Raw genomic sequence first — 15,396 nt, forward strand, 5'->3', positions numbered from 1 at the left:
GTGCTTTGAGCGTCTCGTGGGAGACCTGTATTAGATTCCGAAGCACCAGTGCACGATTACTGTATCCCTTTGACCTTCACATTGGCAATGAAACACAGAAATTGCATCAGGATTGAATACAAAAGGGACAATGCCGACTTAAGTACAAGTAGTTGAATTTTCTAAGAGTTTGTGGTTTGCGCGGCTGCTGGGAGACCAGTATTAGATTCCGATGCACCAATGCAGGTTTTCTGTATCCCTTGGAACTTCTCAATGACCATGAAACACAGAAATTGCATCGGCATTGAATACAAATGCACAATGCCAACTTAAGTAGAAGAAGAGTGAGTCTTCTAAGAGTATGTGCTTTGAGCGGCTCCTAGGAGACCAGTATTAGATTCTGATGCACCAGCGCACGTTAAATGTATCCCTTTGACCTTCACATTGACCATGAAACACAGAAATTGCATCGGGATTGAATACAAAAGGAACAATGCCGACTTAAGTACAAGAAGAGTGAATTTTCTAAGAGTTTGTGGTTTGAGCGGCTCCTGGGAGACCAGTATTAGATTCTGATGCACCAGCGCACGTTAAATGTATCCCTTTGACCTTCACATTGACCATGAAACACAGAAATTGCATCGGGATTGAATACAAAAGGAACAATGCCGACTTAAGTACAAGAAGAGTGAATTTTCTAAGAGTTTGTGGTTTGAGCGGCTCCTGGGAGACCAGTATTAGTTTCCGATGCACCAGTGCAGGTTTACTGTATCCCTTGGTCCTTCACATTGACCATGAAACATAGAAATTGCAACGGGATAGAATACAAAAAGCACAATGCCAATTAAGTAAAAGAAGAGTGAATCTTCTAAGCGTTTGTGGTTTGAGCGGCTCCTGGGAGACCAGTATTAGATTCCGATGCACCAGTGAACGTTAAATGTATCCCTTTGACCTTCACATTGACCATGAAACACAGAAATCGCATCGGGATTGAATACTTATTGCACAATGCTGACTTACGTACAAGAAGATTGAATCTTCTAAGAGTTTGTGCTTTCAGCGGCTCCTGGGAGTTCAGTATTAGATTCCGATGCACCAGTGCTGGTTTACTGTATTACTTGGACCTTCACATTGACCATGAAACACAGTAATTGCATCGGGATTGAATACAAATGAGACAATGCCGCCTTAAGTACAAGAAGAGTGAATCTTCTTTTAGTTTGTGCTTTCAGTGGCTCCTGGGAGACCAGTATTGGATTCTGATGCACCAGTGCAGGTTTTCTGTATCCCTTGGACCTTCACATTGACTATAAAACACAGAAATTGCATTGGGATTGAATACAAAAGTGACAATGCTGACTTAAGTACAAGAAGAGTGAATCTTCTAAGAGTTTGTGGTTTGAGAGGCTCCTGGGAGCTAACTCGTTACAATACACCCAGGAAGTGGAGAGGAACCCGCACTGGACACCTCAAAAGGCTGAACATTGGGAATAATTGTAGATGTAGCTAAATGGAATATCTGAAGGGAAGTAACAAAATAATGTGTACTAAGATATGACAAACCTGCCCAAGTCCTCTACAAAGGATACCAAGGGTGTAAATAATTTTTTGATAACATTTTGTATTTAAAAATATTTGTGTGTATAAATTGTTCATGTTGATGTAAATTTGACAATTTAAGAAATGGTCATGCTTAGGAACAATATAAGAAATAGGCGTTATGTAAAAGCCAGTGTGCTTTTGTTTGAAACGAAAATGGCTATGGAGAGTGGAAAAGGTTCGAAAGGCGAATTGGCGTGCTACCTTGAGCAAGTGCGGGAAGTAAGTCACACAGTCTGTAGGCAGCAGTGATTGAGGTAACTCCTTTGTGGAGCAGAAGCTTTGCCTGCAAATTTTCATAAAAATGCCTCGGTTGAAGACTGCAAACAGCTTGCAGCATAGCTGCGAGTTGTTGAGCTACTGTATGTAAAACTGAATGAAGCCAAGTAGAGAAATTGAGCCCATACAGCAAGAAACTTGCAGGCTGTAGTGTGGGTAGTTTAGCCGTCATAACTGTTCGCCACACCCAAGCCTACAGCCCACAGATAAGATTTTTTTCTATTTTTACCTTTGTAGGGCATGAACCATTAATTTAAACTGTGTTTTAATAATCATTCTTGAACTTTACGGAAACTGGTTCACCCTGTTATTTCATCCTAATCATACTTCTGTATAGGGTTCCTTCCTGGTGTTTGATTAATCCGAGTGTCCTGTTTTACAGACTTATGAAGTTCCAAGTTAATATAAAGAGGCACCATTTAAATAGCTTTAGTGTAAATAATAAAAATGTTTTCTTAACTATTGCAAAGTGTTGTAGTTTGGTTACATAAAATTCAATCAGAGTGAAGCCAAGTTACTAAAACCTGTTAGATGGCTATACAGAATTAGTTCAAAGAATAATAGCTTTTGAAAGTTAATTCCACCAAGAAAGAGGTTTTCTTTAAGTGAAATGTTCAGTTAAAAAGTGTGTGCTTTAGTGTCTAAGTATTTAAGTTTCTTGATTATGGAAAGTGCTTTTCTAAAGGTTGTCCCCCCCACCCCGGCTAATTTTTTTTACCTTCCTCGAAGTTATCTACTGGGCTTTTTCTTTTTTAAAAACATAATGCATAAAGATGTAGCCCAAAATTGTTTAAGTGGGGTAATTTATTTGAAGAGCCAAACTAAACAGTAGCAAGAAAGTAGGCAAAATTCACATTTCTGCTTCTCCAATACTTCACTATTTCATTGCCAGGACAGGTTGGTGACCATTAAGTACATGTTTCATACCACTAAATGAACTTGGAAATGAGTTGTCCTAGCTTCAGTATATTATTATTCATACTGTGTTTCTATCTAGCCACTGGGTAAGATCTTAGGAAAAGAAGTGAATAGTCAAATTTTCTTATCCATTAGATGCAACACATGGTAAATCCTGTAAGAAGGATAACTCTATTGATTATCTTTTCCTATAAACAGGACTATCCTTCCATAGTGTATTTTATTTGGAAACTAAATTAAATTTTAGTAAGAGGGTTATACGTGGCAACATAGAGACAGGGTTTCTGTTATTTATGTAAAAGCATACTAATATCATAATGGTAGTGTTATAAGGTCCTATTAATGTGTGGTCATGACATTTGTTAAATGTCTCACCACATTCCTATTGAAACTATTTACTCTTCTTGTAAATAACACCTATGACAATTTTATACAAATGTCCACTAAGACTTTGCTCGTCAACTTTCATTTAGGTAACAGCGATCTTTAGATATATTTAAATCAGTACTGTTAAGAAATACTGACTAGCTTTATTTTCAAGAATCTCAAGTTTAAGTTATACATACTGTTATCCTCCAATAAGAATCATTGGCCGATTCTTCATCTTTGACAGGTTTAGCATGCCTGCAATGCAAAACATTATCTTTTGTATTAACAGATGAAATCCAACTTTTTAAATTTAATAAATGCTTATACAAACATAAAGTTTCTTCAAAAAATGTATTTCTGACAACTTCCTGTCACAGATAATTTTCACTGAATGTTGCAACCCAGTTATATTGCTGATGAGAAGCAAATGTTGATCTTTTCCCTCTCTTCCTTCACCATCTCCTGTTTTCAGAATGAGATTTTCACTCTGCAGCGGAAACGAGGTACTGGCAGAAGTAAAGCTGTGAGTACCGGACGTGAGTCATGCTTTGGTAGAGCACTTGCCTGCGAAAGGCAAAGGTCCCGAGTTCGAGTCTCGGTCGGGCAAACAGTTTTAATCTGCCAGGAAATTTCATCTCCTGTTTTGTTCACCTTGACATATTTCTACCAAAAAGACTACCCCAATGGATCCACTGCTTATATTTAACACACAGTAAATTCAGTTCAAATATTTCCTTAACAGAGGATGTGCATTGACGAGCTTGAATTAATCAGAAAAATATAAACAGATACTAACCATTCCACAGCTCTTACAAAATACTTGCATTAAGTAATCATCAAAGCTACTTTTTGTACAGCAAGAGGACTAACAGTCAAAATGGTGCTACATGCTACAGGCAGTGCAATACAACTTATTTTACTCATTGCTACAGCAATAAATGTACTTATAAAAATATTCAGACTTAGACTATAATCAAATACAAGGAGAGAAAATATTCTAACTAAAGAGATATAGCAGCCATAGGCAGAAACAAATAAAAAAACTGATACTAATCTTAGCTTTGAGGACCAAAAGTTTCTTCATCTGGAAAATGTAAAAAGAGAAATGAGACTGTTCAAGAATTAAGGATGAAAATTCAGGATCTTGAGTCAAGGAAGATGGATGGTTAAATGAATGAAAAAACTAGACTGGACATGATGAAATTGAGTTGCGAAAGAGCAGCAGATGATGTAATTTTAAATGCTGAGAAATAAGATCTCTTCAAGAGGAGCCACCAAAAGGTCAAATAAGTGAAAAACAAGCTGAAAATACCGGTAAATGGGCTAAAATGGCGGCAAATAGATAAACGAAACAGAAAGATAGTGCTGAAGAACAGGCAACCAAACAACCACAACAACAACAACAACAATAATAATAACAGCACATTGTAGCAATATATAATAGCAGTCCCACAACATCTGGAGGAAGATTTTCCACTAACAGAACAATAAATTCATGAAGCCATCAAATCATTCCAACACTCCACTACAGAAAAATTATTGAAATAGTCAGAACACACAAATGATCTACAACTGCTGTTTGAGAACATTTGGAGAGCTGAAGAGATTATGGAAAGCATTAATCCACAGCTATGAAAAAAAGGGGAAACACAAAATGTCAACAACTGCAGAGATGCCTCACTTCTGCCAGTGATATACAAAATATTATCAAAAATTCTCTGGACAGAGTTGTAGAAACTTTAGACAAATAACTGGGAGAATCTCAAGGAGCTCTAGAAAGGGAATACCCTGCACAGAACAGATGTTTATTAGAAAATCAATAATTCTCCACATACTGTTAATCACCAAACCTATAATAGTATCATGTATAGGTTTCAAGAAAACATTTGATTTGGTAGGCAGAGAAATTATAGGTAAAATCATCAAAGAATTTTGTGTTAAAGCAAACATAATCCTCAAAACACTAGCAAATAGGATGACTGAAGCTAAATTTATGGGAGAAGTATCTCAACCATTTGAAATAAAAACTGATGTTAGACAAGGGGACAGTTTATCACCTTTACTGTAACACTGCATTCTAGAAAAAATAGAAAGTATCTGGAATTTGGAGAAAAAAAAATCACAAAATTGAACCAATAATTTTAGGATGAAAAACAAATGGAATTAAGGTAAACTGCCTGGCTTCTGCAGATGATTCTGATATACTTTCAAAAAATCTGGCAGACAGTTATTGAAAGAAATCTTTTGGAAGAAATAGCAAAGGGAGCTGGTCCCAAAATTTCAGCCGAAAAAACAACATTGATGACAATTTCAAACAATGCATCAACACTCTTAGAAAAACAAAAAAGTAAAATAGCATTAGGAAGTAAATTTAAATATATTGGACAAACTGTACAACAAAATGGACTAGAAGAATTAACAGTAGATGCAAGAGTCAGCAAACTGGAGAGAGCAAATCGTTTGACAAAGGATATTTACAACAAGAAATGTACAACTAAAAAAACAAAACGAAGACACTATCCCACAGTGGTATGACCAGGATGTTTATATGGTTGAGGATGCCTAATGATGAACTATAAGCTGGACAGAACAGAGGTTCCTCAAAGGAGCATTATTAGAAAATAATGGTTGCAATACAAGCTATAGATGGCTGGAAAATGAGAAGTAATGAGGAGATCTACAAAAATTTTGAGAAAATATCAGAAGTAATGGCTAAAAGAAGATTAATCTTTTTTTAGAGACCTCTACTGAATGAGTAGTTCTGGAAGAAGGAATCAATGATAGCATGGATTACAGAAATAAGAAAGAAACAACATCAAACAATCAGAAATAATAGAAAGAAACCTTTTTACAGATAAAATACTGAATTTAAAAGGATCATCACCTCTCCAAGATCAAAATTAATTTCATCCCTCTCAATAAGACCGTGAAAACCGGAAATAAAATTCATAAATATGATATTGCGAAGCTCAAAATCAATCAAAACATATTGGAACAATGCCACCAGTAACTGACAGTTGAATCCCATAAATGGGCAGACATTGACTCCATGATCCAACAAGCAGCTAATACTAAAATCCTGACAGCTAAAAAGAGGAATCATACATGGTGGAATGAGGTTTGTGGTGAGGTGGTGGGCCAAACAGCAAGTGCATGGAAAAAGTGGAACTCTACCAGGAGACCTGATGATTTTGATGTATTCCATGAAGTTCGAAAATATGCAGCCAGAACTCTACGAAGGGCTAAGCAGTTGCATGAGAAACAGCAGTTATAACAGATCGATCAGCGTTTCCAGATAAACAATGTCAGAGACTTCTATCAGACATTCAAATCGAATTTGAAAGGATACCAAGCCCCTAGTTTTTGTTTTAGACACGAAAATGGAAAGCTCAGTGTTGTGTACATAGTTCCGCGTATTCAGCGCGTACACAAATTTCCCACTAGAGTGAGCCCCGCTAAGCACAACAGCGCAGGCGCAGCACTCGTCCATCTCCGCACTACGAGATGGCGCTGCCACAGAGACGGACCAAATTCTGCTTCCGCCGATTCGCGTATTAATATGTAACACAGCCAATGAGATTGCTGCTAAGATAGAACACTTTCTCCTCGCGCATCACACTCGCGCAGTGATACATGAACGTGCGAGGTATTATAACAAGTGTAAAGACCTTCGACCAGTCAGTCTGCATTTGTCTGCACCAGTCTGCATTAGTCTGTACCAGTCTGCATAGTCTGTACCAGTCTGTACGAGTTCTACAATTGTCTGTACCAGTCCATAGTCAAGATTCAGTTTGCGCCTAATAAGATTACCATATTCCTGTACATTGCCATGAAGATAAATGTATAGACACTTTCGTCAAGTACCCGAGATATATGTGAGAATAAGATTAATGTATCAATACCAAAGGAACTTCAGATTGTCAATTGTAAATAGCATCCAGAACCAAGTTAAGTAATTTTTATATTTGTTATTATTTTAATAAATGAATGTGAAAACTAATCAAGTTCTGTTTAAAGTTGGTCACCGTCAGTCTGCTACTCTCAGCGTGCAAGTGGCATTTCTATCGTCTGACCTAATGGCAGAAGATAAATACGCCATGATAAGACCACGAGACATATTGCTGACACTCGCTTACTTTGTTAGAGCAACAAGTCAAATAATCTGATGGTGTGTGCACTGAAGGTCTTACAGTACGCACACCACACTCGGCCTGACCAACAAAAAAACTGCAAGATAATGTCTCGTTACTTTGAAAACCTACTTAATTGTGATGAACTGAAAGAAAGATTCCCTGTATGTGCCCCAATCCACAAACTACCCCTCATCTCCATCTAGTAAAGAGGAGACCAAAGAGATCATCAACAACTTTAAGAATAATAAGGCAGCTGGAGAGGATTCAATAGTGGTGGAACTACTGAAGCTGGCAAATAATGAAACTCTAGATATACTAGTCCAACTTTTTGAGGAGATCTGGAGAGCTAGGATGATACCAACTGAATGGCAGTCAGCTTTAATCCATCGTCTACACAAAAAAGGTGATAAATAGAATGTCAATAACTATAGGGGTACCTCATTAGTATCTGTTCCATATAAGATTCTCTCGAAAGTGATACAGAATAGAATAGAAGATCATTGTAACCAACTGATTGGGGACTATCAAGCTGGTTTCCAAAAGGGTGATTCTTGCGCAGAACAGATCTTTAACCTGAAGAACATCATGAGGTACAAAAAAAAATTGGAAGAAATAACTATGTGGTCATGTTTGTTGATTTTCAGAAAGTATACGACTCCATCGACTGACATGCATTAATGAATATTTTGGAAAAGTTTGGGGTGGATAATACATCAAGAAAGCTGATCAAACAAACTCTTGCTAACACAGTGTCGAAAATTAAACTTATGGGTGAGGTATCTGAACCCTTTACAATCAGAACGGACATAAGACGAGGAGATGGACTATCCCTCTCCTTTTCAATTGTGTCTTGGAAAAGGTCATTCGAGAGTGGAGAAAGTTATTAGCCCAAGAAGAAACAAATGAAGAGTGGTTCAGACTTGGTCCTAAGAACAAAGGGGTGTGCATTGACTGCTTAGATTTTGCGGCTGACCTGGCCATTTTTGCTAACAACATAGAGTCAGCAATCAACAAGATAAATAGGCTGTCAGAAATTGATGAAAAAAGTTAGACTCCAGATCTCTATTCAAAAGACAAAATATATGACGAACATCTGTGACGGACCTGAATGGAAGATAACCAACCTGGGAAAAAATCGGATGAGTTAAGAATTTCAGGTATCTCGGTGAAGTCATCCACCAGGAGAATGGATTAAAAGAAGAAGCAATTGTCGGGATGAGGAAGTTAGACCAAGCATACCAACTGACAAAGAATACTTATAACAAAAAGTCTATGAGTATATGGGCCAAGTTCCAACATTATAATACAGTTGTACAACCTGAGGGCTTATAAGCATCCAAAACTTTGACCACGAATAGACAAGGTCAAGCTGAGTGGCTGGAAAAGCGTGAGTGTAGGATATTAAGGAAAATCCTAAGGTAATAGATGGGTCGATGGACAATGATGAATGAGAGCAAATGAGGACACGTGCAGTGAGACAGAACCTATCACAGCATCCATTACAAAGAAATGATTGTTATTTTATGGTCATCTCATGAAAATGGACGGTGATTGACTAACAAAAAGAATACGGAGTTTCATCCTATCTAAGAAAACAAGGCCGAGATGGTTCAAAGAATGTGAAAAAGATCTTAAGCAGATTGGTATCTCAGAGAGAAATTCCTGAAAGGAACAAATTTAGAAGATTGGTGACCAACTACCAAGGTTTTAACATGGCATCAACATTCGAAAGACAGTGAGGACCATTATCTGAAGAGCATAAAAAGGCACTTCTTGGAGGGGCTCAGAAGATACTGGCAGGAAGTCAAAGCTGGAGCAAGAACAAGACCTGGACACTAGAGTGAAGTCGGTTGTTACCACGCAGTCCGTAGAGACTCACCTCAATAAAAAAAATAAGTAAATAAAAATAAAAGGCTTTCAATGCAGAAGAAATAGGGGATTGAGAACAACACGAATAGAATAAAGGGGGAAAAACATGAGGAGGAGATGGACGAGTACTGGAAAAACAGGAGACGACAAGGGAAGAAGAAGAAGTGAAGTTATTACATGACGAGAGATGGTGATTGGATTTGATTTGATTCAGTTTTTGTTACATACACCGAAAAAATGAGATGATTCTCGAGGGTGTGGAACATATCAGAATGTATAACACAAAACATTTTAATATAATGAATACTTCCCTGATCATTTGTCACGAGATTGTCAAAATAGGTGAATACAATACAGTAAACTGGAAAAGCTAATATTTACAGAATTAATACGCTGTCAGAATGAAACATTGTTATGCACTATTAATAAATTTATCATACACAAAATACTTAATATTGACTGTTGCAACCAAGTGCTGTCAAAACTTAAATCTAACATATTTTTACTTAAGCTGGCCTTTCAGTCTCTGTTAGGATATTCATCTATAGAGTAGACGGCATTGCCTATCAAAAAGTCATTCAAACTCTGTTTAAACTGTGCTTTATCTGAAACCAAGTTTTTAATGGGTGCTGGTAATTTATTGAAAATGTGTGTTCCTGAATATTGGACCCCCTTTTGGACCAACATAAGTGATTTTAGGTCTTTATGTAGATTGTTCTTATTCCTAGTATTGATAATATGTACTGAGCTATTTGTTGGAAATATAGATATGTAACTTGCAACAAATTTCATTAAGGAGTAAGTATACTGAGAAGCAATGGTCAGAATTCAAAGTTCCTCGAATAGGTTCTACACAATGTTCTTCAAAGACTGGTCCCAGATACTCCATTGCACCATTCACCGAACCTGATAACCCCGAGCCGTCAGTAACAAAAATTAAGTCTTGCTTAAGAGATTTACAACACTACATGCACTTGTTACCAAAGCCTCATTTACTTTTAGAGCTATCTGTTCCACTTCCTTTTTGGCCCCACTTCTCTCTGTCTTCACTATATCCCATACAGTTCTTATTTTGTTGATACAATTATCTTTTTCTCTTAATAAAGCTACTTCAATTTCTGGATTACTTGATTCAATATTTTGCAGTATTCTTTGTAATGCATTACAATGCTAATATCAGAAATGTTCCTAGATAGTAGATACAGTCTCCTTTTTCCCCACATGATATCTTTATTCCTTGTGTAATCCATGGTTTATCTTTTGACTTCTGTGTGATCTGAGTTACCTTTAGGGGAAAACAATTTTCAAAAGAGGAGGTAACTTTATTAATAAATGCTTTGTATTTTCCATTTGAGTCAGGTAAACATCTCTCCAGTTCATGTCTTTGAGCAATTTCCTGAATTCCTCAATTTCTGGCTTATTTATTATCCTCCTGTACTCAGATTTAATATTTTTTTTATCCTGAGAAGTTTCAACATTTGACACAGGATGCTGCACGTTGTGATCAGATAGTCCATTTACTATTGGTTTTGTGATATGACTTTTTTCCCCTAGATTTGTTCATAAAGATATTATCAATAGCAGTCTCAGAGCATTTACATATCCTAGCTGCAAAGTTCACAATAGGAACTAAATTGAATGATAGTGTTAAAAACACCAGCAACCACTATTTCCTCTTCTTCTTCTTTTTTTTTTTTTTTTTTTTTTTTTTTTTTTTTTTTTTTTTTTTTTTTTTTTTTTTTTTTTTTTTTACACAAGCCATTCCTTTCGCTTTGTGAAATGAAGCACTGCCTAGTTCCAAAACACAGGACTACTATGACAAGGTGAAATGTTCTCAGAGTGCTACATGTATGATAGTAAATGTAATCAGCACTATAGTTGTTTTCTGAGTAGTTATGCTGTGTGTGTTTCATTCAATCAGATGAAATGGAATAAAATCATCTATTTATTTATTTGGGCTCTTTGTCACCAAGATACATTCAATGTTGGTTGAGGTTTATCTTTTGAATTCACTCCAGTGTAGATTGTCAAAATTTTATCAGTTGTCAAAGTACTTGTAACACAGTTTTCGAATTTACTGCCATCCAGGAAAGTCTCGCACTCAAATTATTCTCAGAGACTGAGAGCTGGCTGAAACCCAGAGTAGAAAGCTCTCACATATTTAGTGATTAATGGAATATATATCGGAAAGGCAGGTTAGACACTGTAGGAGAGGGAGTGTCTATTGTCTCTATTGAGGTCAAAGCTGATTGTGACAGTGAAGTTATCTGGTTGCATATAACAAGTCTACGTGAAATCAAGTTAATTAATGAATGTTTTAATCAGCCACCCGGTTCTGCTATGACAGTTTTGGAGCCATTCACAGAAAGTCTACAGACAGTAGCACGTCAATACCTAGATCATGCAATACTAGTTGGAGGTTAATTTAGCCTACTGAGTATAGATGGTAGCCTATGGCTTCATTGCAGGGGGTGCAGTCAATCTTGTGAAGCACTTTTGAATGTGGTTTTCAAAAATTGTCTTGAGCACCTAGTTTGGCATGCCACATGCAATGGAAATATCTTAGACCTTGTAGTTACAAACAGGCCAGATATCATCAATGACTTCAGCATAGAGATGGGGATTAATAATCATGATAACATCATAATAACTAAGGTTACAAAAATTAATAAATCAGTCAAGAAGGCTAGGAAAACGTTCATGCCAGAAAGAGCAGATAAGCAGATGTTAGCATCTCACTTAGACAGAACTGACATCACTTAGTTCCATTAAGATGGACGTAGAGAGATTATGGTCAAAGCTTAAACAGATCATGAATTGCACTCTCAACAAGTCTGTACCTAGTAAACAAATTAAGGATGCAAAAGAGCCACTGTGGTTTAACAATGAAATTCGGAAAATACTGAGGAAGGAAAAGCTACTGCACTCTTGGTTCAAAAGAGAATGCCAAATGGCAACAAGGAAAGGTTACTACCACTGTCATACCTCAGCAAAAGATCTGGCTGAGAAGCAGGGGAAATTATTGTCCTATGTAAAATCACTAAGTGAGTCAAAGGTTTCCATCATGTCACTTGACCAGTCTGGTGTGGCAGTAGGAGATAAATGTTTTAAATTTTACATTTAAGAAATAATTCATGCAAGAGAATCATATAAACATACCGTCATTTGACAATAGTACAAAGACACCTAACAACAATCACCTGTAAACATGTGCCATGTCAGTGCTCTTGGAAGAGAGCTGTGGCAGTGACACGGCTCTGTTGTTGTTCCTGTGTAGTGATCTGCAAAGACGGGGGGGGACGGGTAGAGATTCAAGCAGTGATGAAGTACTTCATAAAGATAGGTATGAAAGCGAAGGACATTCATGCCGATTTCCAGAATACACCAGGGGCTCTGCTCCTTTGTCTTCAACTGTTGCCAAGTGGATAAATGAATTTAAATTTGGTCAGGAGAGCTTAGATGATGATCATCCATGAATAGGTCAGCCAAGATGTGTCACTACTCTAGAAATCATTGCAAAAGTGCGCATAATGATCAAGGAGGATCACCAATGTAGAGTGCATGAAATTGCTCACGCTTGCCAGATGTCATCTGAAAGGTATTCACAAGATGGGTGCCGCGACTCTTGATGCTGGGTCAAAAACACATGAGAATGGACATATCACAACAATGTTTGGCCTGTTTTAGGAGAAACAAACAAGAACTTTTGTGCTGGTTTGTGACCACGAGGAAACTTTGGTTTACTACTATACCCCAGAGACAAAGCAACAATCAAAGCATTGGAAACATGCTGAATCTCCGTCGCCAAACTCCTTCAGCAGGGAAGGACATGGCGTCTGTTCTGGGATGCGCCACCAAATTCCTTCAGCGGGGAAGATCATGGCATCAGTGTTCTGGGATGAGAAGGGGATTCTGTTTGTACTTTATCTCCCCACTGGGCAAACAATTACTGGAGAATACTATGCTAACCTTCTGGACAAATTGCAACAAAAGATATGAGAAAAAGGCCAGGTTTAATAAGGAAGAAAGTCATCTAGCATCAAGCCAATGCACGCTCGCACGCATGTGCCATCGCCATGGTAAAATTACACAAACTAAGGTATGAATTGTTGCCACACGTGCCTCTTCCCTAAACTGAAAATTTTTCTTTGTGGATGAAGATTCACTTAAATTAAGAATTGATAGCCTGAGTTGACAACTATTTTGTAGGCCTGGAGGAAAATCATTGTCGAGATGGGATCAAGGTATTGGAACACTGTTGGACCAAGTGAATTAATCTACAAGCAGGGTACACTGAAAAACAAAAAAGTTTCAGTGACATAAGTACTTTTTTTCTATTCTGTTTCAAGAACTTTTCAAACCACCCTCGTAAGCATCCCTGACACCTGAAATAATTAAAAACAAATGTCACCAGTTGCAGATGGAATCTCAATTTGGTTTTACAAAGAGTGCTATATGGCACTGGACCCTTACTTAGCTTGTATTTATTGTGAATCTCTCACCCAGCAGAAAGACCTAAGCAACTGGGGAAAAAATACAGAGGCGTCTCCTGTATATACGAAGGGCGAAAGAACAGACCCGCGAAATTACAGACCAATACCCGTAACATCAGTTTGCTGCAGAATTCTTGAACATATTCTGGGTTTGAATCTAATCAGTTTCATAGAGACCAATAAGTTTATGTCCACAAATCAGTACAAAGCATCACTCATGGGCAACTCAGCATGCCCTTTTGTCATACAATGTCTGTTCAAAAAATTCCAGAACTTTGTCCACAAAATTTTCTATGCTTATCTTTTAGTTACTATGGATTGTCTCCTTCAAAATACTCTACTCCAAAATTGATACACTGCTCCCAATATCATTTCCACTTCCAGGAGCAGTCTTGACACACATCTTGCTGGGTCACATAAAGTGCCGTCTGCGAATTTTCTTCTATCTCATCTACCATTGCAAAACTTCATCCTTTTCACCTTTGGAAATAAAAAGAAGTCTGCAGGGGTCATACTATTCTCACAAGGAACATCTCAGTCTCATTTGTAAGATCCAAAAAGTTTTTTTGGTCTTGACTCATGAGCGTGGAATGAACTTGACGGCAACACAATGCATTCCAAGATGCTGTGTCATTTCATAACATGATCCAACTGAAATGTTACATTCTTCTACAATCTCTCGGACAGTGAATCTTCGACTGGCACACACAATTTCGTTGACGTTCCTGACACAAGCATCATCAGTGGACATCTAAGAGCGTCCTGAACAAGGATCATGTTTGACTTTTGTAAAACCATTTTTAAAACGTGTGAATAATATATAACACCGAGTATGGCTTAAGTACTCATCGCTATAGGCTCCCAGCATCATTTGGTGTGTCTCTGTAAAGGTTTTCTTGAGTTTCACACAAAATTTAATGCAGATGCATTGCTCCTCTAACTTTGCCATCACAAAATTCACAAACCCAGATTCCATATTTCTTGATTTCCGAGAAGCATTTGACATAATGACTCAATGCAGACTTTTAACAAAGGTACAAGCACATGGAATACATTCCCAGACATGTGAGTGGCTCAAAGACTTCTGAAGTAATAGAACCCACTACATTATCCCGACGGTGAGTGTCCATCAGGTGACTGGGGTATCATTAGGATCGTTCCAGGGATGTGTGATAGGAGCGCTATTACTCATATTTTCTATGTGCATAACTGATTTGATGGACAAAGTGGACAGTAATCTGTGGTTGTTTGCTGATGATGTTGTGGTGTATGGAAGGTGTCATCGTTGAGTGATTTAGGAGGATAAAAGATGACCTGGACAAAGTTCCCAGTTGGTGTGATAAATGACAGCTAACCCTAAATGTAGAAAAATATAAGTTACTGCAGATGAGTTGGAAAAACAAATCCATAATGCCAGAATCCAGCATTAGTAGTGTCATGAATGAAGAAGTCACATTGTTTCAATATCTGGACGTAACATTGCAATGTGATATGAAATGGAACAAACGTGTGAGGGTCATGGTAGGGAAGGCGAATAATCATCTTTTGTTTGTTGGGTGAATTTTACTACAGTGTGGCTCAGCTGTGATGGACATCACATATAGGATGCTAGTGTGATCTCTTCTTGAGTACAGTGTGAGTGTCTGGTATCCGCAAGGGGTCGAATTAAAGCAGACATTGAGGTAATTCAGAGGCAGGATACTAGATTTGTTAACAGTAGGTTGAAACAACAACATACAAGTATTATGGAGATGTTT

General features: G+C 37.5%; 1 protein-coding gene across 1 annotated transcript in view; it reads right to left on the bottom strand.

The window, feature by feature from the left end:
• Positions 1-3,343: 3,343 nt before the first annotated feature.
• The window catches only part of LOC124555014 (molybdenum cofactor biosynthesis protein 1-like), a 61,616-nt gene continuing 49,563 nt past the window's right edge, over positions 3,344-15,396 (bottom strand). The window contains exon 7 of the mRNA XM_047128759.1: positions 3,344-3,399. Within this exon, the coding sequence (XP_046984715.1) occupies positions 3,344-3,399 (56 nt within the window). The remainder of the gene's footprint in view (positions 3,400-15,396) is intronic.

Source organism: Schistocerca americana, chromosome X, assembly GCF_021461395.2.
Source record: "Schistocerca americana isolate TAMUIC-IGC-003095 chromosome X, iqSchAmer2.1, whole genome shotgun sequence".
In the NCBI taxonomy this organism is placed as follows: Eukaryota; Metazoa; Arthropoda; class Insecta; order Orthoptera; family Acrididae; genus Schistocerca; species Schistocerca americana.